The sequence below is a fragment of the Capra hircus genome (assembly GCF_001704415.2).
Source record: "Capra hircus breed San Clemente chromosome X unlocalized genomic scaffold, ASM170441v1, whole genome shotgun sequence".
Classification (NCBI taxonomy): Eukaryota; Metazoa; Chordata; class Mammalia; order Artiodactyla; family Bovidae; genus Capra; species Capra hircus.
Window position 1 is genome coordinate 46136785 of NW_017189516.1, and position 22652 is coordinate 46159436.

The following is a 22652-nucleotide window of genomic DNA, read 5'->3' on the forward strand; positions in this document are numbered from 1 at the left end:
ACAGCTGTTCTGAAAATAGAATGAATGTATTTCTGTTTAGAGTCAGTAGTGAAAAGTCTATATTGGCTCTAAGTTTTCAGAAAAAGGCACAACAAAGGACCCCAAGTTAAAGAGTGCCCAACTTAAAAATGTTCATCAGTGCCATCTCTGGAAGAGAGCAGAGAGCCCTAACTTCCTGGTGGCAGCTGTTGCCATAGCTGCGGAGAGAATTTCCTTCCCACTGGGCAGAGAGTGTCACATTGCCTAGAGAGCAGAGGCCCATGGTACTTATCTTTTCTTTTTGGCCAGGCCTGCTTGGCTTGGGGATCTTTTAGTTCCCCAACCAGGGCTTAAACCTCAGCCATAGCCGTGAAAGCTCTGAGTCCTAACCACTGGACCAGCAGGGAATTCCCCCATGGTACCTATCTTGTTGGTCATGGCTATGAAAACATTACACCAGGGAAGATACTGGGACTGGAACTTCAGTAGGAGGAAAAGGGTACAATGCAAACATTTACATATATTAAAGTTAGGAGGTTTCTCTCCTCACAGAGATTCTGTAAGTCAGTACCACTTTAAGCAGGATGGGTACAGAGCATTTCAAATGTAATAATAGAGAGTAGATAACTAAAAGAGGGTGGAATTACATGTTTGAGTACTGAAATGTTTCCTCTAGTGATCAAAGATCTGCATCTACAGATTGACTTGTGCTGCTCAGGTTTTAGATCAGACATGTCATTACTTTCGTGAAAGCATATCTGCAGCTTTTACCATTGGAAACTGAAGCTTACCGGCTACAGAATGTTTCTGTGGACTTTGATCTATATATTTGCCATACTTGATTTTGAAAATTGATGACAAAGTAACAGAATGTAGATGTGTGTGCTGTGGTCTAGATTTACTTTGATTGAGATTTATAAACTCAATTTTCATCCAGATCTTTTAAAATTTTAAATTTCCACTGTCTGTGCCAGTGCTGAACTTTTGTTCACCAATTTAGAAAGAAAATGGTAAACATAGACCCTGTCAGCAACATAAATTAGGCCATAATACTAGAGTATCATAACCATATTATAGAGTTATGAAATACCCAAAGACTTTACACATAATGTGCTGTAACACATTTAGACTTTATTCTCTTGTTCTAGAAGATTTTTAAATCATCTGCTGGTGGTTAAGATAAGGTCAGCACATTTGCAAATATTTTTGTACCGTGTAGGCATGACTACATGACTACTATTATTTCTCTCTTGCTCTTTTTTTTTTTTTTGTGGTTAAAAGTACTTTGTCTCTTTACCTTTCAACCTAAGGTTGCTTTTTGTTTTTCACTTTCTTGTCTGTGCTTGATGCTTAGTGCAGCAAAATGCCTTTGAAGCTGACAGAATAGTAATCAACATGTTTATTTGTACTGTTTATAAGTACTGCTTATAAGTAAAAAGCTTTTTTGTGATTATACTAGTTTTATTTTCCTGTACATTAAACTCTTCATGAATGAAAATACTTTTCATTCCTGACTCCATTTTCAGACCTACAAGTTCTAGTCCCTTTCTTTAAGAACTAATTTAATTTTCTTAAATTAGAACTGATTCTAATTCTTAAGAACTGATTTAGTTTTTCTTCATAGTTAACGGATTATGCTAGCAGAAGAAGTGGGCAGTCAGTCTAGACATTGATCTGTAGCTTTTCTTTTTTTATGTGTAGAAAAAACTAATAATGGATTTTAATGAAGCAGCACTTGGGCTTTTTTTTTTAATGTCCTTTATGTCCTCCCCTAATAATAATTCAGCATTTATTATTTAAGGCCATTTAACAGTATTAGTATAACTTGCTCTGAGTTGAACTGAGTTAAAATAAACAAATCATTTTCCAAGTGGCAGCTGGTTCTGATATCTTCTAATACCCACATATCTCTTTTTCCATTTTTTACTGTAGACTTCTTGAAGGTGGATACTTTCTAGCCTAGTTCCTTGTTTTCTTTAGGATCATCTGATGTTCGTGTAAAAAGTCTTTTTATTATTATTAAGAGAATGTTAATACTTCATTTGCTCAGGATTGGGGTACATGTCTCCAAATCTGGATATAGACTCCTTTGTCACATTAAATCGGGTCATTTCTGCTTCAAATGGGCAGTTTTCAGATACAGGCTCTAAAATCATGGCAAATCAGGAGATAGACTTAATATGAAAGATTTACTCTCACAGGGAAAGGATTTCTACTTTAATTATCAAGGGGATTGAGTGTTTTTCATCCTCTTCAGTCTCAGTAGAAGAATAAAAAGGCTGGGTTGTTGAAACCACTCTATTTGAAATCTTTGCTTCCTGTGGCAATAATAAGCCATTCTACTAAGCAATTTGTGGTGAACAGGAAATTACAAAAGAAAAAAAACAACACAAAACCCCTCAGATAGACAGTAAATCCCTTTGTTCAAGAAGTGCTAATAACATGATAATTTATTCAGTAAAGACAAATACATATTTATTGTTACTTTCTAATCAACAAAGTCTATTCATTCTGTTTTATATCTTTTTAGGAAAAGTACTCCCAAAATAAGCCCAAGATGCAAAGTTTGGTTCAATGGGGGTTAGGTAAGTTGATTTTTAATTAGGCACAGTCAGTTTGTTTGACATTGTATGTTTTAACTGGTATTCTGTGGATGGACTCCAGGGGATCTGTGAATTCCTTAAAATTATATGTAGAATTTTAGAGCTACTTGGATATTTCTGGAAAGAGGATCTGTTTTTTCCATCAGATTTCAGGAAACTAGTGTCCCCATTCAGGTAAGTCTCTTCAGGATCATTAGGATTGTTGACATAGCCGGTCCAGATACACTGGATTTTCTTTTTTAATCTGTTTCCAGATGCAGTGTCCTAGCTCATCTATAGGTTTTCGGAATCAGGATTGCTCATTGGTATGACTGTTAACACATGTTATAGAAGTCTAGATGCAGGAAGGAACTAGGCTAGTGTGCTTAGGAAAGGCTTTATTGCATGGTTCACGTGTTCTTACATGTTTTCATTTGTTTTTTTATCGTCTTTAATTGTTTTTCACATTCACTTAACACATACACCCATAAACTGATTTCACAGTCTTGTGTTCAACTAATATTAGGGAATTAATAGACATTGATCATATTTCATTCCCTTTATTGGGCATCTAAACCAGTCATCCTCTTCTTTTTACAAGTGTTGGTTTCCATGACAGAATAAACATGAGTACAATTTATTTCTCTGTGAAGATCATCAGAGCATTGATGTGCTAATACCCCTGATACTACCTACCATATAAACAAAGTCTTCCTTTGAAGATAGACATATTAGTGGCTTACCAGTTCTTTAAATCATTCATGTGGATTAATATCTTAATTTTAAAAACAGTTATTCAGTGCTTATTAAGTATCAGGAGCTAATCTATGTGACTTGCAAGTATTAATTGATGTAGAATCCTCATAATAACTCTGGCAATTAGGTACTTTGTTACCTTCTTTTTTTCCCTCAGGAAGCTAAAGATGTCCTGATCTTTTATCTCTGTGTGACTCAGGTGATCTCTTTGTTGTCACCTGTCATTTCCCATAGAAGTAAGCAGTATTTGCAATATGAGTCTTTTTTTCCTTCTCTTGGACTCAGTTACTGCAACGGCTCTTAAGAAGAAACATTCCATTATGAGTTGCGTTGTTGTCTGCCAAGGAAACCAGTCCATTTCCCAGCAGTCACAGCCAAGATGTGTTAACTAGAAGCTGGACTTCAGCTTCAGTGCAGTCTTAGAGTCCCATTTCTTTGTGATTTTCCTGCTTTGGCTCAGCTCACCAAGGGATGTGGGTGTCCTATCACCTGCTCTGTGTTCATGGCTACAGTTGAAAATAACATGCTGGTAGGCAAAAATAAAGAGAAGTAGAAAATTGCCTCAAATGACCCAGGCAAGTTAAAATCAGGTTAAAGGCAAGACAGGAATTGGTGCAAACAGCACAAACCCTATTGGAGAAGGCAATGGCACCCCACTCCAGTACTCTTGCCTGGAAAACCCCGTGGATGGGCTATAGTCCATGGGGTCACGAAGAGTCAGACATGACTGAGCAACTTCACTTTCACGCATTGGAGAAGGAAATGGCAACCCACTCCAGTGTTCTTGCCTGGAGAATCCCAGGGATGGAGGAGCCTGGTGGGCTGCCGTCTATGGGGTCGCACAGAGTCGGACACAACTGAACCGACTTAGCAGCAGCACAAACCCTATAGCAGTATTTAAAATGATCACCACAGTTCTCAAAGAACCCAAGGAAAGGAAAACTGGCATGTGTCTAGTCTTATCTGGAGGAGAGAATTACAGAGTATTCCAGTTAGTTCGGTTCGACTTTCATTTGTTAAGTCACCACCATGGCAGGCATTGAAGAGAGAGGCTGAGGAAGACAGTGGTCACAACCACTGAGGTGCATATAATAAAGTGTCCAATACTATCTCAAATACAGAGGCAGTCGTAGACCACCATCGAAGGTACAGAGGAAAGAGACTAGTTTAACAGAGATTGGGGAGATGGAAGCAGTCAGGGAAGGAGTTCTGAGGAGGCGTCGTGCAAATGAGGTCATCAGGCATGCTCAGGCGTGGCAAATAGGCTCACATGTTGCATTTGTTTGTATTTATCCATCAACAGTGACTATTTCCCGCATGTACTTGCACTACAAGTTTCCTTCAGTGTTTAGATTTTTCATTTCTTGAGTCTGAATAATGAATTCAGATGGCAGAAGATACGTTTTTTTTTCCCCTGAGTCTATTTGGTTTCTGAGTTTTAGAGAGCGATCAGCAAAGCTTCAGACAGTGACACATCTGTCCAAAGATTTATCCAAGTTTATTCTAATCCTGTGTTTGAATAGCGAGAGATTCCTGTATTTGTATTTCTCCCCTTATAAATAATTGATTCAGATCTGTTGCCTTCAAGAATTATGAAGATAATCTAATGTTATCAGATGATAATCAGATTATCATCAGACTAAAAAGTGTTTGAGAATTGGATACTTGCTATTTGACTAGTAAATCATGTTTATCTCTCACATAAAAAGAACTTGTTGAAGCATATTAACAGCAGACTACATTATTTGAAAAGTATTTGATACTACATATAGTTTTATATATGGCTTCTTGTTTCGTTCTTTTTGTTCATTTTTATTTATTTTTAATTGGAATATACTTGGTATATGTGTTTTATTTATTAATGAGCAATTTATGGTACTGTTTTCTGGTCTGATTCTATTGTAGACAGCTATGACTATCTCCAAAATGCACCTCCTGGATTTTTTCCAAGACTTGGTGTTATTGGTTTTGCTGGAGTTGTTGGACTCGTTTTGGCTAGAGGTAGGTACAATTTTATAGTTTTTTTAAGAAAAAAATTCATAAATCAGAGATAAGGTATATGTTTGGTTCTTTGTTTTCATTTATCAGTTTTTGGAATAATGAGTTGGCTTCTGCATATGGCCTTCTTTGTGTAAAATTGATACGATTATCTTCTCCAGTATATTTGATTTTAAAAATATATAGAAATTGTAAAAAAATAAAATGAAAAAAATTGTGTACTTTTGATTTAAAGAAGTTAGTTATCCTTCATAGGCACATTTACTTCATTTACTTGGTCAGATTCCTGTTGCTCTTCAGTGCAGAAAGTGAACTTTTGTTAACTAAGACCTGTCACACCTGAGAAACTGTTTCTAAATATTTCACTCTTAAGATCAGGCTAATTGGCTGGAATTCTGGCAGTTACCTCTTAGATGTTATTTACACATGTAGAATGGCATATGTTCAAGGTTGTACAACGTAGTATTTTTTTGTAATATAAAAGATTAGAAAGTAAAAAAAAATCAGGCTGTTAATCACAGTACAGTGATTTCATAGAGAGCTTATAATTTCTTGATGTCTTATAGCTTCAGTCAGTGATGAGAAAAAAATCTTTTAAAATACTTAAAGTTAAAAGCTAACAAATATCAACTTAGAGATATTACTACACTTTACTACTGGATTACAAAGTATTTATAGGAAATACAGGATGATAAAATACTTTACCATAATGAGATGAATTTGTTATGAACTACTTGGAAGTTTCACTGGTTGTAAAATTCAGATTACAGAAATATCTAAATTAGAAAGATTATGAACCCTGTAATCAGGTTGCCATAAGAGATGACTATAGAGACTAGTTTGATAACCGTTTCTCAATATTAAGAACCTTTCTATATATGCCTTAACCGTTCTTTTATGATATGGAAGAATGCTGTCCTGTTGTAGTTCCTGTGTCCTCCTCCCATTTGGCGCAGAATATATAAGAATTAAAAGCAGAGTTTATTTTTGCTAATCGACTCCGGCAATAGTTGAATCAGCTTTTTGTCCCAAACTTCTTTCCCCTCCTTCTATAAAGCTGTCCAAAAAAGCATTCCTATCTTATTTAGATAGTGTTTAGAATTTATGGAGATCCCAAGGCCAGGGTGTTGGAATGTTGACTGGCTGTAGGGAGCCAGGAATGTGGAGTCAAATGAGCTTAGCTTCCTCCTTCCCTCTCCGTGGGGAGAGCACATGGGACAGTTTTACTGCTCTCTGTGCCAGGCGTGCGCTCCGCACTGTGTTCATCCTCCGCACATCCGCTGGGCTGGCCGTCCGGAGGACGACTGGGAGCTGTGCTCTCCTGAGCAGACCAGCAGCGGAAGGACATCTGCTGCTGTGGGGCCTTTGCCTTTGTCTTTATTTGCTTGTTTGTTTAGATGTTCCCCTCTCTTTTTCCTTTTCCTGAGAGGACTCTAGTTGTATTAAAATACTTTAAAACCTTAATTCTTTTCCAGAAAAGTACACATGCACACATACTGTACAATAGATCTTTCCCCATGGGTGCTGGGATACAGGAGCCAGAGGTAAACACCACTGGGTGGGGCTTCCTAAGCAAAATGAGTGGGAGGGTAAGTATGTTTATGGGTGGTCAGAGTGACTTGCAGGCCCCTTTAGGTAGATGCTGGCAGCAGTATGATGGGCTAAGTCTGTCCTGGTAGGATTTCTTTTCTTTCTTTTTTCAAACATTGTATTTATTTTAATATCATTTTATTTTATTTTTTAAATAAAGAAATTCAGTTTTTTTTCTTAAGTACACACAGTTGTATGAATTGCCTGTATACAAATTAACCAGGGCTTGACAACTCAATAGACAGGTTTCATTTATAATTAGGACTTTTTTTTTGATAGTAAATATCTCTAAAATGCTAGGCAATTGTTTATCCTTTCAAGCATAATTTCCCCCCTTCCCATTTTGTAAAGTAATATTAATTATTATAGAGTATGTTGTACTTAAAGTAGGAAAATAATCTGTAATAAAAATATATATGTATTTAAGGTATACAAAGTGATGTTTTGATATGTATATATGTATATGACAGGGCTGTCTGCTGTCACCCTATTTGTTTAATCTATACACTGAGCACATTATGAGAAATGCCGGGCTGGATGAGTTACAACCTGGAATCAAGATAGGTGGGAGAAACATCAACAGCCTCAGATATGCGGATGATCTCACTCTAATGGCAGAAAGCAAAGAGGAACTAAAGGACCTCCTGATAAGGGTGAAGGAGGAGAGTGAAAGAGCCGGCTTAAAACTAAGTATTTAAAAAACTAAGATCATGGCATCTGGCCCCATTACTTCATGGCAGATAGAGGGGGGAAAGGTGGAAGTAGTGACAGATTTCCTCTTGGGCTCCAAAATCACTATGGAAGGTGACTGCAGCCAGGAAATCAGAAGACGGTTGCTTCTTGGCAGGAAAGCTACGACATACCTAGACAGTGTGCTGAAAAGCAGAGACATTACTCTACTGACAAAAGTCCGTATAGTCGAGGCTATGGTCTTCCCAGTAGTCATGTACGGTTGTGAGAGCTGGACTGTAAGGAAGACAGAGCACTGAAGAATTGACACCTTCGAACTGTGATGCTGGAGAAGATTCCTGAGAGTCCTTTGGACAGCAAGGAGATCAAACCAGTCACTCTTAAGGGAAATCAACCCTGAATACTTGTTGGAAGGACTGATACTGAAGTTGAAACTCCAGTATTTTGGTCATCTGATGGGAACAGCTGACTCATTGGAAGAGTCCCTGATGCTGAAAAGATTGAGGGCAGAAGAAGAAGAGGGTGTCAGAAGATAAGATGGCTGCATGGCATCACCAGTGCAATGGACATGAACTTGGGCAAATTTCAGGAGATGGTGAGGGACAGAGTGGCCTGGTGTGTTGCAGTCCATGGGGTAGCAAAGAGTCCGACTGGGCGACTGAACAACAGCAGCAACAACATATGTGTATAAATAGTGAAATGATTACTGGAGTGGAGCTCGCTAATATATCTTCTCACATAGTTACCTTTTTTGTCATGAGAGCATCTGAAATCCCCTCTCAGTAAATGTCCAGGGTTCAGTATTATTAACTGTAGTTATCATACTGCACATTAGATCTCTAGACTTACTCATCCTACATAACTGCATCTTTGTATCTTTTGACCAATATCTCCACATTTCTTGCACCTCCCTACTCTTGGTAGCCACCCTTCTAGTCTTTGCTTCTGTATATTTGACTTTTTTAGCTTCTACATATCAGTGAAATCATGTGCTGTTTTTTCTTTCTCTGTCTGAATTATTTCACTTAGCATAATGTCCTCTAGGTTCATCTGTATTTTTGCACATGAAAGAATGTCCTTATTTTTAAAGGCTTAATAATATTCCATTGCAAATGTATACCACAGTTTCTTTATCCATTCCTCCACTCCAGACATTTAGTATGTTTTCATGTGTTGACTATTGTGAATAATGCTGCAATGAACATGAGGTATTTCAGGTTACTGACTTCATTTCCTTTGGATATACACTCGGAAGAGGGATTGCTGGATCATACGGATAGGTTTCTTGGGCATTTAGCAGATAATGGTGATGAGGGTGGCTAGGACCGTGGTGATGACAAGAGGTATCTCTCTGGAAGAGAGATGAATGGATGATTATTCAGAGGAAGTAGGCCCAGCCAGGCCACTCAAGGAGGGCAGGTAGTTGTTGCCCTTTGTTGTCGCCTTTTGGAAGTTCCCTCTGGCCATGCTGCCAGTTACAGTCTACATCACTGGCTTCTTGGGAAGTGTGGGAGTGGAAACAGGCAGGGAAGCAGGGGATTGTACTTCCTTCCAGAACTTCTAGGACCCCCCGGCTCATTGTGTGCACCAGTTGGAGCTAGAAACTCAAGAGCAGCTGCCTATTCAGCTTTCTCTGTGCACAGTGCTCAGTCGCTCAGTTGTGCCCAACTCTTCGCAATCCCATGGACTGTAGCCCACCAGGCTCCTCTGTCCATGGGGTTTCCCAGGAGAGAATATTGGAGTGGATTGCCATTTCCTTCTCCATGAGATCTTCCCAACCCAGGGATCGAACCTGCGTCTCCTGCACTTGGAGGCAGATTCTTTACCACTGAGCCATCTGGGGAGCCCCTATCAGATTCCTCTTATATATTCTTGATTATTTTCTTCTTCTGAATTATTTTACTTTGGTCATTTCCAAGAGCTCTTTTCTGCTCTGTTTCACAGAGCTCATTTTTCTTTTAATGCAGTAGCTTCTTAAATTTATTGATGATACCTAAGAACAAGTTTAATTTGGTTTTAAGTTCTTTTTCCTTTGGTCATTTTTGTCTTTCTTGTCTTGATGTTCTCTTTTATGTTGTGAGCTTTCTTCACCTTTCCGGTAAGGCGATTGAAACTCTAATAAGAACTTTTTACATATAAATGGGGCTTGCTGGGAAGCAGGTTCTCTTTCTGGGTGAGCTGAGAGGGAACTGACCTTAAAGGGGAGTGGTGACAAGGCCCACCTGAGCGAGGCTGGACTCTCTCCACTAACACGCACTTGCCGTTACACCAGCTGTCTTGGCTTTCAGCAGCAAATCCATGGCATTTCTTTAGAGGTACCTTGTGCCCCTTTTAAGATTTTGTCTGGAGAGTTGCCCTAACCACAGCAATTTGGCACTGGCATGGTGTGGAGGAGTCTTACACAGTGTTAGATGTACAAAGCAAACTGTGATGATAGAGATAATAAATCCTCTGATGGTGTCCACAACCTTTTATTTAATAGGTTCAAAGATAAAGAAGCTGGTATATCCACCTGGTTTCATGGGATTTGCTGCCTCTCTTTATTATCCACAACAAGCCATTGTATTTGTCCAGGTAAGTTATATTGGTAAGCTTGCATGTCCCTTGTTCTTGCTCATGTATGTATGGGTTTACTGCTTCATCTAATTTTATTTTGCAGACTTTTTTACACCAGAGTAAAATTTCTTTGCACATATAGATTTAAATGGTTTTGCAGCAAATTTTAATGATTTTCTCCACTGTATACCTCAGTTCTGGCCCTCCTTTCAATGTCAGTGTTCAGAGAAGGCAAGCTAATTCAAATATTAATCAAAGAAAATTTAATATACCTGTTTTGCAGAATTACATGAAGCCTAGAGACTCAAATTCCAGAGTTGGTGTTTACAGATCATTCTCAGGTTGGGTGTACCTGGTTATAGCCTGCCCGCCTTGGCGTTGTAGGCATGGGCCTTGTGCTCTGGCCCTCTGCGCCTTCCCCCTCGTCTGGTGCCAGCCTCACTTTCCTTGCTGAGGACTTCAGGGAGTGCAGTTCGCTCTGTTGGGAACACCCTTTTTAGGGCTGTCAGTTGGCTGCTCCTTTCTTACCCTTGAGGCCTCAGCTTGATGGCATCCTGGCAGGTAGAACATAGTGGCCGAGACATGAGTACAGCTGATGCCTTCGTCAGCTCAATCTGCCATGACAAAATACCACAGCCTGTGAGGCTTAAATAGTAGAAATTTATTTTCTCACAGTTCTGAAGGCTGGAAGCCCAAGAGCAAGATGTCAGCAGGGTTGGTTTCTCCTGAGGCCTCTCTCCTTGACTGCAGATGGCCACCTTCTCCGTGTCCTTGTGTAGCCTTGTCACTGTACGCACACTTCCCTGATGTGTCATCCTTGTCTTATAATGACACCAGTGGATTAGCGCTCCACCCTTATGACTTCACTTGACCTTAATTACCTCTTTAAAGGCCCTTTCTCCAAACAGTCACATTGTGGGCTAGGGCTTCAACACATGAGTCCTGGGGGACACAGTTCAGTCCATAACAGCTGGACCAGCAATTCTCAGACTGTAGTCCCTGGATCAGTGGGATCAGGGACTTATTAGAACTTACTAGAAATGCAAGTTTTCAGGCCCCAACCCAGATATGTTGACTCAGACACTGAGAGTTAGGGCCAGCATTCTGTGTTTTAGCAGGCCCTCTGTAGGGTTTTTGCAAGCCCATATTTGAGAACCACTGATAAAGACTAGACTCCCTCAGGGCAGTGGTGTCTGGACTTGGAGGGACTGTACACATGAAATCCCTTGGAAAACTGGCAAGAACGAGGCTGACTTAAAGTTTTGAGGTCCCCATTTGGAGAAGGGGATTCATTTGCTAGAACTGCCATATCACACTGAGACTGGTTTCTAGGAAGAAGAGCAGTGCCATCACCAGAACTAGTTCCTGAAGCTCTGAGTCAGTCCAACCAGACACTGTGCCCCCTGGAGTCCTTACACTATCATCAAGTCTAGATTCCTGGATGGTGCTGCAGTTGTAGGTGGGAGCCCAGTGGATCCAGCTGTGGGAAATTGTTGGCTTTGGTGGCAAATACCAGTACAATCTTTATAACATGGGTTTGGCGTTGTTTATAGCAGTCCTGGAGGCAGTTACTGATCCTCTGTCTGCTTCAGTCCCAGCTCTGGAACAGTGAACCATGTCTTCCTACCCTAGATCACAAAAATAATCAAACATCATCTCAGTCTGTTATGGTTTAAATAGTAAATTGGCTGGTGGTTGAGAAGCATATGTAGTAGCCCTCTGAGTAGAGGTCTTTTTTTTTATCTTCCATGCCACAGCATGCATTGCAAAAGAATTTTTTGTATTCACAACCAAGATGGTAGCATACAAATCTGGGTTGTATTCTAATTTATTTTTAAAGTCAGTGGGAAGGAGTTTTGTCTTTTTTTTTTTTTGTACCTAGAGTAAGCCAGAACAAAGCAATTAACTGTTTTCACGAGATATAAAACATTAGTGATCTGTTTGGAATGATGAAAAAGTTCTGAAAATAGTGGTGGTGATGGTCACATAACATTGTGAATGTAATTACCACTGAATTGCACACCTAGAAGTGGTTGAAATGGTAAATTTTATATTATGTGTATTTTGCACAATAAAACAAAACAAACATCAGTGATTGAAAGAGAATTAGTTCCTATTTCACAGTTTCTTTTCTATTTCCTCTTTTTTTTCCTCCTGATGAATGCCATGACCTTGGACAAGCCACTTAATCACTTATGTTTTGTTTTCTGTTCAGTAGTGTTTGGAGAATAGTATTGTCAGAAAACTCTGAAAGTGATGGGCGAATATTATTTTTCTCTCAGAAATTTATAACACTGAGAACAGTGCCATACTGATAGTAAATACTTGTTACATCTACCAATGAGTCTGAGAATCATATCATATTTTAAGAACAGTTGGCACAACTGGAAGAATATAACTTGTAAGAAACCAGTATGTTGCAGCCAAATGCTGGATTTACTAGCATTGTGACCTTGGATGAGTCATTTGGCCTCTGAATATATCCTAATAATCTTTGCCTACTTACCATATAGGATTGTTATATAGAATAGAGATAAATCATGTGAATGTGCTTGGTAAAGTAAAATGCTATATAGAGACAAATGATTATAAAAACTTGGAAGAGAATAATAACTGCTTTCAGAAAATCAAAGTAGTTTCATGTAGAAAACTAATCAATATTGTCATAATAGGACCAATGAATGCAAATTATTGGAAGTTTCTTTTTAAGAAAGCTCAATAGTTTTTAAAAAAGTTTCCAATAATTGAAGTCAGCAGGCCAAAGGTGGATCAGCACCTTTTAAGGTAGGGAGCTCACTTATCCCAAAATATTCTCTGACCCTGGAGCCTACCTTTCTGCATGTTGTAGAAAGGATTTTGGAGCAGACAGCAAAAGTCCTATAAAAACTCAAAGACTTTTATGTTTTGAGGGATCTGGGAAGACTGACCATCTTTAGTGGGCTCACTTGTTTTTTTACCTAGCCCCTAAAATGAATGAATGAGTTTCATCTTGAGTTTGGCTGGCTTGAGACTTGGTTGGCTGTTATGTGCTAGATGTGATAGGTAGAAGCCTTCTTTTTTATCTGCTTTTTTAGGAATTTCTCATATCAGCATTTTTTCCCACATTTTTTCCCTTGAAATTGTGAAAGGTTGAAATATACACCTATAATTTATGGCACATTATTTTAAACAGTAGCTATACATAGGCAAACTATTTTTTCTTCTTACCCCATCATTCTTGGCTATCTTTTATTTGCTTACATTGTATAGTTTTAATGTGTATGTTCAACCAAGATTCCTGTGGTAGTTGTATGCTTAAACACGGTTCTTTTGGAAACGGGACAAAAGAAAGCAATAAATTCTCTTCCTTACCACTTCATATATGGAATAGCAATGGATCTTTTATATTTTATTTCAAGGTCAGTGGAGAGAAATTGTATGACTGGGGTTTACGAGGATACATTGTCGTAGAAGATTTGTGGAAGGAGAACTTTCAAAAGGTGAGAAAGATCTTTTTCATTATCTTCCTTTCAGTTTAAATGTGTGGTTTCTCTCAGGTTTTATAAAATTCTTGATAACCCTGTTGCTTGCTCCTGCTTTTTGTGTTTGTATTTCCTTATGCTTGTGGCTCAGATTCTCGGGTGGCCTTTATTGGAGGAGCAATAGGACTTCTATGCATTTGATTGTTTTTAGCAGGGCTGAATATTGTTATGCCCAAGGTCCCAATCCCCAGAACTGAGAGAACAAGACATCCACAGCAATGCAAACGCAAAAAGGGAATTTATTGCTAGCTCGAGCCAGGGCCAAGTTTCATCCAACGCAGTGGAGTGGAACAAGGGCCCTGGGCCCTGAATTACAGCAGTATTTATAGGGTTAAGACAAAGACAGGGAATTGGCAGGGGCGGATTGGTTGCAAGGGTTCCTTAGCATCTACTAATTGGCTAGATTTCCGCGCGCGCGCGGGCTTTCTCAGGGGGTTTTCATCCTCATCCTGATAAGCCTGAACCAGGCTACAGGGAGTACACTGATTGGTCGAGTCCTGGCGCCAGCGGAGGATGATCTCGGCTCCTCCTTGGCAATAACTCAGCCCCTCTGTAAAGGAAACTTAGGCCTACCTTGGCCCCCTGAAGCCTGTCATGGCGCCTGTTTGGTCCTAACAAATATAAGTGGGGATCATAGAATGCATTCCACTTTAGTCTTAGACCATAATTTCTGCTCTGTAGTATTTACAGTTTGTTCAGAGTGTTGCATATTATCTGAAAGTTTTATCAAAACTAGAATAGATGGAAACAGGGTATGTTCCCAGCAGAAGACAAATAGCCGAGACTCCTCCTCTTGCTATTTCACTCATCATAGGCTCCATTCTTTGCTTTATCAGTACTGTATCTGTTCATTCCGTAGCCTCTGAGCCCTGTTAAGGGCATATAGGGGCCCAGCCACCAGTTACAGGCCACTCTACTGACTCGTAGGCGAGCATCAGAGGGGAAGAGGTTGTGGAATTATAAAGACATGCCATTTTTGGTCTCTTCTCACAGCCACTTAGCTGATAAGTGTTGCCCATGTTTGCTGGAACATTCTCTCTCTTCTGATAAGGAAGAGTAAGTGTAGAACAAGGCATCATGTCTTCTCTGAGCACTCAGAGGCACAGCTCAATGAAGAAGAATTAGGGTTCTTATTATTAACATACCTTATCATAGAACACTTGATTCTGGTCATCTCAAATCAAAGTACTCTTTTAAAAAAATATAAATATCTGTCTCAAAATTAAAGTCCAGGATTTCGAACTGGAACTTGAAAGTAACATTGTAGAATAAATTATAAGTCCTTCTCATTAGTTACATAAATAGTCTTCCAGTGAAATCGTAAGACTGGGTTTTGTACTGGTGATTTCTAAAGGAATTAACCTCTATTGAGCCTGTTTAAAACCAGCTAGCTTTTGAGTAGGAAGTTGTATATTAGTATCAAGTGCCCTTTGGCAATCCATTTTAAAGAATAAACACTCATAGTTTTATTTTCATTTCTCTGACATTTTCTTTGGAAGCTCTCTTTCCTGTTTAAAAAATTCCTTAAGTCCACACTGAGTTTAATATGAGAAAGGAAGTAGACTGTCAGGAAAGCTATACACACACAGCCTTAGAAAGAAATGCGGAAAATGAAACCACCTCAGTTCTGCGTGCTCGCTGTGATGTCAGTACGGAATTGATGCACACAAAAGCCATGGTGTGGGGGTGTCGCCTGGGAATCTGAGCATTCACTGTGGTGTCAGGTAGACACGTGCTCACCAACTGGACTGTGGTTGGAATGCAGGCTGAACAGGCCAGCACTTTATGACTGTTTGAAAACGTTGGATATGGGGAGTGAGGTAGTAAAGATGCCTAATTAGCCTGAGGTTGGTCTATATATCCTCTCTGGTCTCCTGTCTGTGCCCTTGCCCTCTTGAACATCACTGAGAGTTCCACTCATTTACTCTCAAAGCACAATTCTCCTGAAAGCTATCTGTAATAAAGTAATAAAATAGAGATAAAATAAAATAAAGTAATAAAATGGATATTGACAACTTAAACATTTAGCACAAGTTCTAAGTGAAAAATATCAGAAGGCCTTATTAATTCAAGATTTGATGTACTTAGATTTGGGGAATTATTTGACAGTGAAATGCTTTTGTTTTTTATTGATTTCCCTGCCCCCACTTGTTGGACTTTGTGGGTTTCAGTGTTTTTTGTTTGTTTTTCTTTACTAATGAGAGTAAAAATTTAAGCTACCCTGGAACAGGAATCTTTTGGAGCTCAGGAACTCTTTGAAGTGAATTGGGGAACACTTCATGGAGGAGATTTTTGTTTGTTTCTTAGCATGTTTAGAAATTGATTTTCAAGTCAGGCTTTAATTACCAGTCTCAAATTCAGCACAGTCTGATTTGTAATTGTTTGTACTACAATCATGTAACAGATATACATACTTTAGGTTGTAAATAGTCAAAAGAAATTTGTGGCCATTGTGTTTAAAATGGGGCCCTGAAATTTTAAGTGGCATGAATGATGGTTCAGTTCTTAATTATTTCCCATGGAGCTGTATTGCTCTCAAAAACCCTAAGGAAATCTGTGGCATTTTTTGGTCCGCCACATCCCTTTTCCCTTTCAGGAATTAATTCTAAATGTTTGCAGTGAGTCTTCTACCAATGAAATTGGAATGAGGTGATCTTTCAGTTCTGTGATTGGTTGGTGAAGAGGAATTAATCTGCTTCAGCTAAAATGAATTCTTTGCTTTGGCAGAACTGTGAAGCAAAGATGGGTGTGTCCAGAAATATTGTCGTCATAGTGGGTCAGGGTTTTTTCCTTTTTTTGAGATAAAAGAATATATAAAATAAATGTACAATAACTGTGTATATGTATATTTACAGTTTAAAATCCAACAATATAATGACCATTCATATACCAACCAACCATCCATCTTTAAAAATAGGAAATTACCGATGTCTTTCAACTTCTTCCTATGCCCCTCTTTCTACCCAGAGAGAACCACTATCCAGAATTTTGAAGTTTTTATTCCTTTGTTCTTCTTTAAACTTTTCTTGTAGTTTACCCACATACATATTTATTCTAAAACACTGTAGTTCAGCTTGCCTATTTTTTGCCTTTTAACATAAGTAACTATATCAGATACACATATAAATAAATATATAGTTTATCTAGATGGAGTCTTACTATATGTATTATTTGCAAGTTGTTTTGTTCCCTAAGCATTATTTTTATGGGCTGTGTATGGCCGTAGTTTATTAATTTATACTGCTATAGAATATTTCTTTGTGGGAAAATCCCATGTTGATGGCTAGTTGGGTGGTTTTCAGTATATTGTTGTTGCACACACAGCTGTGAGCATATTTTTGACATGTGTCATGGTTTATTAAGAGTCTTTCTAGGCTGAGATTCCTAGTTCATAGGGTCTGCACATCAATTTTACTAGATGACAAGTTTTCTATTTTTGCCAATCTGGTACCTTTGAAGTAGTTTTTCACTGTGGGGTGTATGTGTGGCTTTGTTTTGTTCCCCAATTTTTGTTTTGAAAAAAAAAATTCAGAACTGCAGAACAGTTGCAGGAATAGTATAATGAACATACCCTTCACTCAGATTCACCAGTCACCATTTTGCTGCATTTGCTTTGTCTGTCTTTTCACACATGCTTGGGCACTCACACATCTGTATTTTATTTTTCTGAACCGTTTGAGACTTACAGATATGGCGCTTTCTACACATATCTAATTCAGCATGTATTTCCAAAGAATATGGTCATTTACTGATAGAACCACAATACCATTATCATGCTCAGGAAAGTTGCCATTTCTTTATTTACGTAGGTGTTATCTAATATGCAGTCCATAGTCAGATTTCCTTAGTTGCCCCAATAATGTACTTTCCTTCAACTATTAATAGCTTTATCACCTAAGTATCTATCCCTGCCTGTTTAGTCTTGCCCACTATTATTTCTGATTTAATATTTCTTTTAAGGCTTTTTTCCCCTTCTAAGTCACTTTTAATCTACAGTTTCTCCTTCTATCCTCTTATTTTCCTTACACTGTGTCTGTTGAAAGAACCTGACATGTTGGACCTGTAGAGTTTCCAACAGTTTGGGTTTTACTGATTACACACTTAGTTGAAAGTGTTCCTCTTTCAACACTTTCAACACACAGTTGAAAGTGTTCCTCTCTTCTCTACATTTCCTGAAGATTGGCTGCTGGGTCCACAGGCTGCCTAATCAAGTTTGTGTTAATCCAGTTGGCAAGGCTATAGGTCTATGCAGGCACCTAAGTTTTTGCTTCACTTTACCAGTTTGGTATTAGTGGCTGTTGAAGATCAATGCCTAGACTCATGGATTCACTGGGAGTTGGAAAATGGTGATATTCTATTTCTGTCATTTAATTTTCACATGATAGCTAGAGCACTTGAATAAAGAACTCCTTCCCCTCATAAGCTAGTTAGTTAGTTATAAGAAAGACAAGATAAATGCTCAGCTTTTTCTCTTGGATTTGTCTGGCTTTCAGAATAATAAATTTGTTCCCTCACATCCTCAGAATGTCTCCAACTAGTTTTTTTTTTTTTAACAATCATTTTGAATTTGTCGATTTAAACATATTTGGGTTTGAATGCTTTGTAATTCTTATCCTTGTTGGAGTTCAGGTTGCTCATTTTGGCTGGTAGAAGCTGGCTCTGTGTCCTTCTGATGTGATGCAAGAACTCTGCAATAGTTTCCTGGCTGTCTGGCATGTCACAGTGGTCTCAGAATTTCTCTTTGTTGTTTTAGTGTACATTCCTTTGATTACTAATGAGGTTGAACATCTTTTCACATGTTTATTGGTTTCTTCTTTAAATACCTGTTCATGTCTTTTGGCATTTTTTATGTGGGTCATTAGTTCCTCTCTTAATGATTGATGTAAAAGCCTTCATTTTTTCCTAGATACTAATATTGTGGTCACATGTTTGCAGATGTCTTCTCCCGGTTTGAGGCTAGTCTTTTCAGTTTTGGTGTCTTTTGATGATGATCAGGAGTTCTTAATATAGTTGATTCATAGATCACTTCCATTACAGTTTTCACTCATTGACTCCAGGCATTTAATAAAAGCAGGAAACTATTCATTGATTGTTCATTGCTAATCTGAAACCCCTTCAGAATAGTCCCAGCCCAAAGTCTAAGTTTCAGAGATGGAGGCCAGTGGTGGGTGTCAGGCCCCAGGGTCACAGATGGCCCTTTTGGAATTGTCTTCTAAATTAACCAAACACAGCAATGTGTTTCAGTAAAAGTCATGTTTAATTTTCAGTAGGTTTTACAAACTTGTGACAATTTACTATCAAAGAATTATAAAATGACTGTTAAAGACCAACAATAACTAAAAGCCAAGAACTTGATACTTCTTTGTAGGGCAGGAAAATATAAAGAAATATAAACCTGTTACTAATGTGAACACTGAGCAGAATTTCTAATGCTGAGCTTTTAATAGTTGTATTCAAGCCTTTGCTAGCTCAGCAGGAAAATAAAAGGGAAACAGTGGCCACCATCCTGAGTAAATCTTGTTTTCTCTTCCTCCATTCAAAATTCCTCAGCTTTCTAAACACACTCAAGTTCAGCTGTAAGTGATATGATTTTAAAATGATCATCTCTGAAATAAGGCAGTCACAGGAGAAATACTGTTTGAGTTCACTTACATGAAGTATCTAAAACAGTCAGATTTATAAAAGCAGAGTAGAATGGTGGTTGCCAGGGCCTGGGGGTGAGGGGAAAATGGGGAGTTGCTATTTAATGGGTATAAAATTTCAGTTATACAAGATGGATAATTCTAGAGATCTGCTGTACAGCATATGCCTATAGTTAGCATTAAAATTTGTCAGGAGAGCAGATCTCATATTAAGTGTTCTTACCACAATAAAATAAAAATAAGGACAATATAGTGGGTTTTCTGTAAAGCTAAATTTGTTCTGAATTTCTGCCCATTCTAGCTTTTGTTATTAAAATGCTAAGAAATAAAGGTACTAGGCAATGAGTTTTCTTTTGTTCTTTAAAAACAATATTACTTAGCAAAATAAAAAGTAAGAAATCCTGAAAGAAAAAGTCTCTCCTTTTTTTGAAAGACATACACTTTTGGTATCAGAAAACATAGACGAGGCAGGATGCAGCGTGACCTGGTAGCCAAGAGAGTGGACTCCATAGTGGACACGCCAGGCTCTTCTCCAACTCCCACCCCACCCCCACCTCTTACAATCCTTGAGTGAGTGAAAGTGGCTCAGTTGAGTCCGACTCTTTGCGACCCCATGGACTATAGAGTCCATGGAATTCTCTAGGCCAGAAGACCAGAGTGGGTCTTCTCCAGGGGATCGTCCCAACTGAGGCATTGAACCCAGGTCTCCCGGATTGCAGGCAGAGTCTTTACCAGCTGAGCCACCAGGGAACCTTGGGAAATTGCTCTGGTGCTCTGGTAAATGGGGGTTGTTTCGAGGATTCAGTGGGTTTATCCATGTCAGAAGCAGAGAAAATGGACCAACTTTAGACATGGTAGCCATGATAGATGTCATGTGACATTTGCACGGGAGAAGGTAACATCTCCTGATGGAAAATGGAGCCATAGAGCTTATTATACTCATTAGTCAAAAGTCCTTGTATCTGTTTTAGTTTGCTATTTGCTGCCGTAACAAATGACCACATTTACTGACTGAGAGGAATGCAAATCTATTTTCTTAGACTCTGTAGGTTAGACGTCCAGTGCTAAATCAAGTTGTCCTTGATTCCTGCATTCCTTTCTGGAGGTTCCAGGGGAGAATCTGCTTCCTGCTCATTCAGGTTGTTGACAGAATTAAGTTTCTTGGCGGTTATAGGATCAAAGTCTGCTTTGCTGGCTGTCAGCTGAGGGCAGTTCGCAGCCTCTAGAGGCTGCAGCATTCTGTGTCTCCCAGCCCTCTTCCTCTGTCTCCAAAGCCAGCCTCTGCAGATGAGCCCTGTTCACGTCCTGTTTCTTTGACCCTGTCTTCTGTTCTCTTACACTATAGGAACCCATGTGATTCACCTGGGCCAACCTAGATAATCCAAGATAATCTCCCTATCGTAAAGTCAGCTGCTTTGCCACCTTAACTCCAGCGCCACTGTAATTCTCCTTTGCCATGTACAGTACCACAGTCACAGGTTCCAGGGTTAGGATGCAAACACCTCTGGGGAGGCCATTATTCTGCCTACCACATCCAGTGAACTGGAATTCCATTGGGGTTTTGACAGGTCATTTTTCCTTACCTTTTATTTCCTCATTGAAAAAGTTAAGTGACCTACCACATAGGATATGTGACATTTATGGAGTACTTGCTGGGAGCTTGTCCCTGGGTGCTAACCTCTTTGCTCAGGAAGAGTCTGTGAAGCAGGTTCTATTATTTGTTGTTCAGTCGCTCAGTCATGTCCGACTCTTTGTGACCCAATGGACTACAGCATGTCAGGCTTCCCTGTCCTTCACCATCTTCCAGAGTTTGCTCAAACTCATGTCCATTGAAATGGTGATGCTATCCAACCATCTCATCCTGTGTCATCTTCTCCTTTTGCCTTCAATCTTTCCCAGCATCAGGATCTTTTCCATTGAGTCAGCTCTGCATCAGGTAGCCAACGTATTGGAGCTTCGGCTTCAGCATCCATCCTTGCAGTGGGTATTCAGGATTGATTTCCTTTAGGATTGACTGGTTTGATCATCTTGCTGGCCAAGGGACTCTGAAGAGTCTTCTCCAACACCACAGTTCAAAAGCATCAATTCTTTGGCACTCAGTGTTCTTGATGGTCCAACTCTCATATCCATACATGATTTCTGGAAAAACCATAACTTTGATTATATGGACCTTTGTTAGCAAAGTCATGTCTCTGCTTTTAATATGCTGTCTAGGTTTGTCATAGCTTTTCTTCCAAGAAGCAAGCATCTTTTAATTTCATGGCTGCAGTCACTCTCTGCAGTGATTTTGGAGCCCAAGAAAATAAAGTCTGCCACTGTTCCCATTTTTTCCCCATCTGTTGGCCATGAAGTGATGAAAGGTTGTTGTTGAATTATGACGCCGGGATTTTTGGCCCCCGGAGGAGAAGAATTTAATCTGGGGCCAGAGATGAGGCTTGATCGCTCAGAGCTTTTGTGTAACAAAGTTTTATTAAAGTATAAAGGAGATAGAAAAAGCTTCTGACATAGGTATCAGAAGGGGGCAGAAAGAGTACCCCCCTGTTAGTCTTTAGCTGGATGTTATATAGTCACCAGCAGTCTGTTAATGAAAGAAAGGAATGTCTCAAAACTTAGAATGGCACCAGGCCCCTCACCCATAGGATGTATTTTGGGATAATCTTGGCTCTAAGTGGTTCCTCTTGGGCCATAAAAGGATTAACTTGCATCTTGAAGAAGGGCAGAGCACCATACAAATAGTGCATACAAAATTACATAGATTAGAGGAAGGAGTATAACATACTGGTTTATCAAGTAGGTTCTGAGCCCACAAGGCAGAACCGACTTGAAGACAGAGTTTGGGGTAAATGCATAGTACATTAGCATAGCTTAAGAAAAACATGTTTATAAGAAAAAGGCAATGGTTAACTTCAAGTGAAACCAAGTGTCATTATGGCAACACAGAATTTTAAGAGAAACCTCCTTTTAAATTTGTATAGAGAAGGAAAAAAAAATATCACTAGTTTGTTTTTTTCTGCCGCTTAAGGGAGATAAAAATGTCTGACACTTGCAGGCTATTTCCTCTATTTGGAGACCTCTGGCCTTTCTGCTTGTTACCCTCTCATTCCCCCCCCGTTTTTTAGGAGAATTATGTTGCCTAGGGAAAAGGGGCATCGTTTTCGTTCCATAACTGCTTCTGAGCTAAGAAGGGGTGTTGTCCCTAAATTGACGAGGCAACATATTCTCCTAATCTTCATATTGAGGATATCTGATCCAGGGGCCCCAAATAGTAGTTGGAGGTGTTATGCACCGAGCCTGTATCTCCGAACCGACCGAGAGAGCAAGTCCACCACAGTAATGCA

General features: G+C 39.1%; 1 protein-coding gene across 1 annotated transcript in view; it reads left to right on the top strand.

The window, feature by feature from the left end:
- The window catches only part of APOO (apolipoprotein O), a 67389-nt gene that overhangs the window by 26814 nt on the left and 17923 nt on the right, over positions 1 to 22652 (top strand). The window contains exons 4-7 of the mRNA XM_018043998.1: positions 2510 to 2564; positions 5223 to 5318; positions 10078 to 10169; positions 13550 to 13630. Of these exons, the coding sequence (XP_017899487.1) occupies positions 2510 to 2564; positions 5223 to 5318; positions 10078 to 10169; positions 13550 to 13630 (324 nt within the window). The remainder of the gene's footprint in view (positions 1 to 2509; positions 2565 to 5222; positions 5319 to 10077; positions 10170 to 13549; positions 13631 to 22652) is intronic.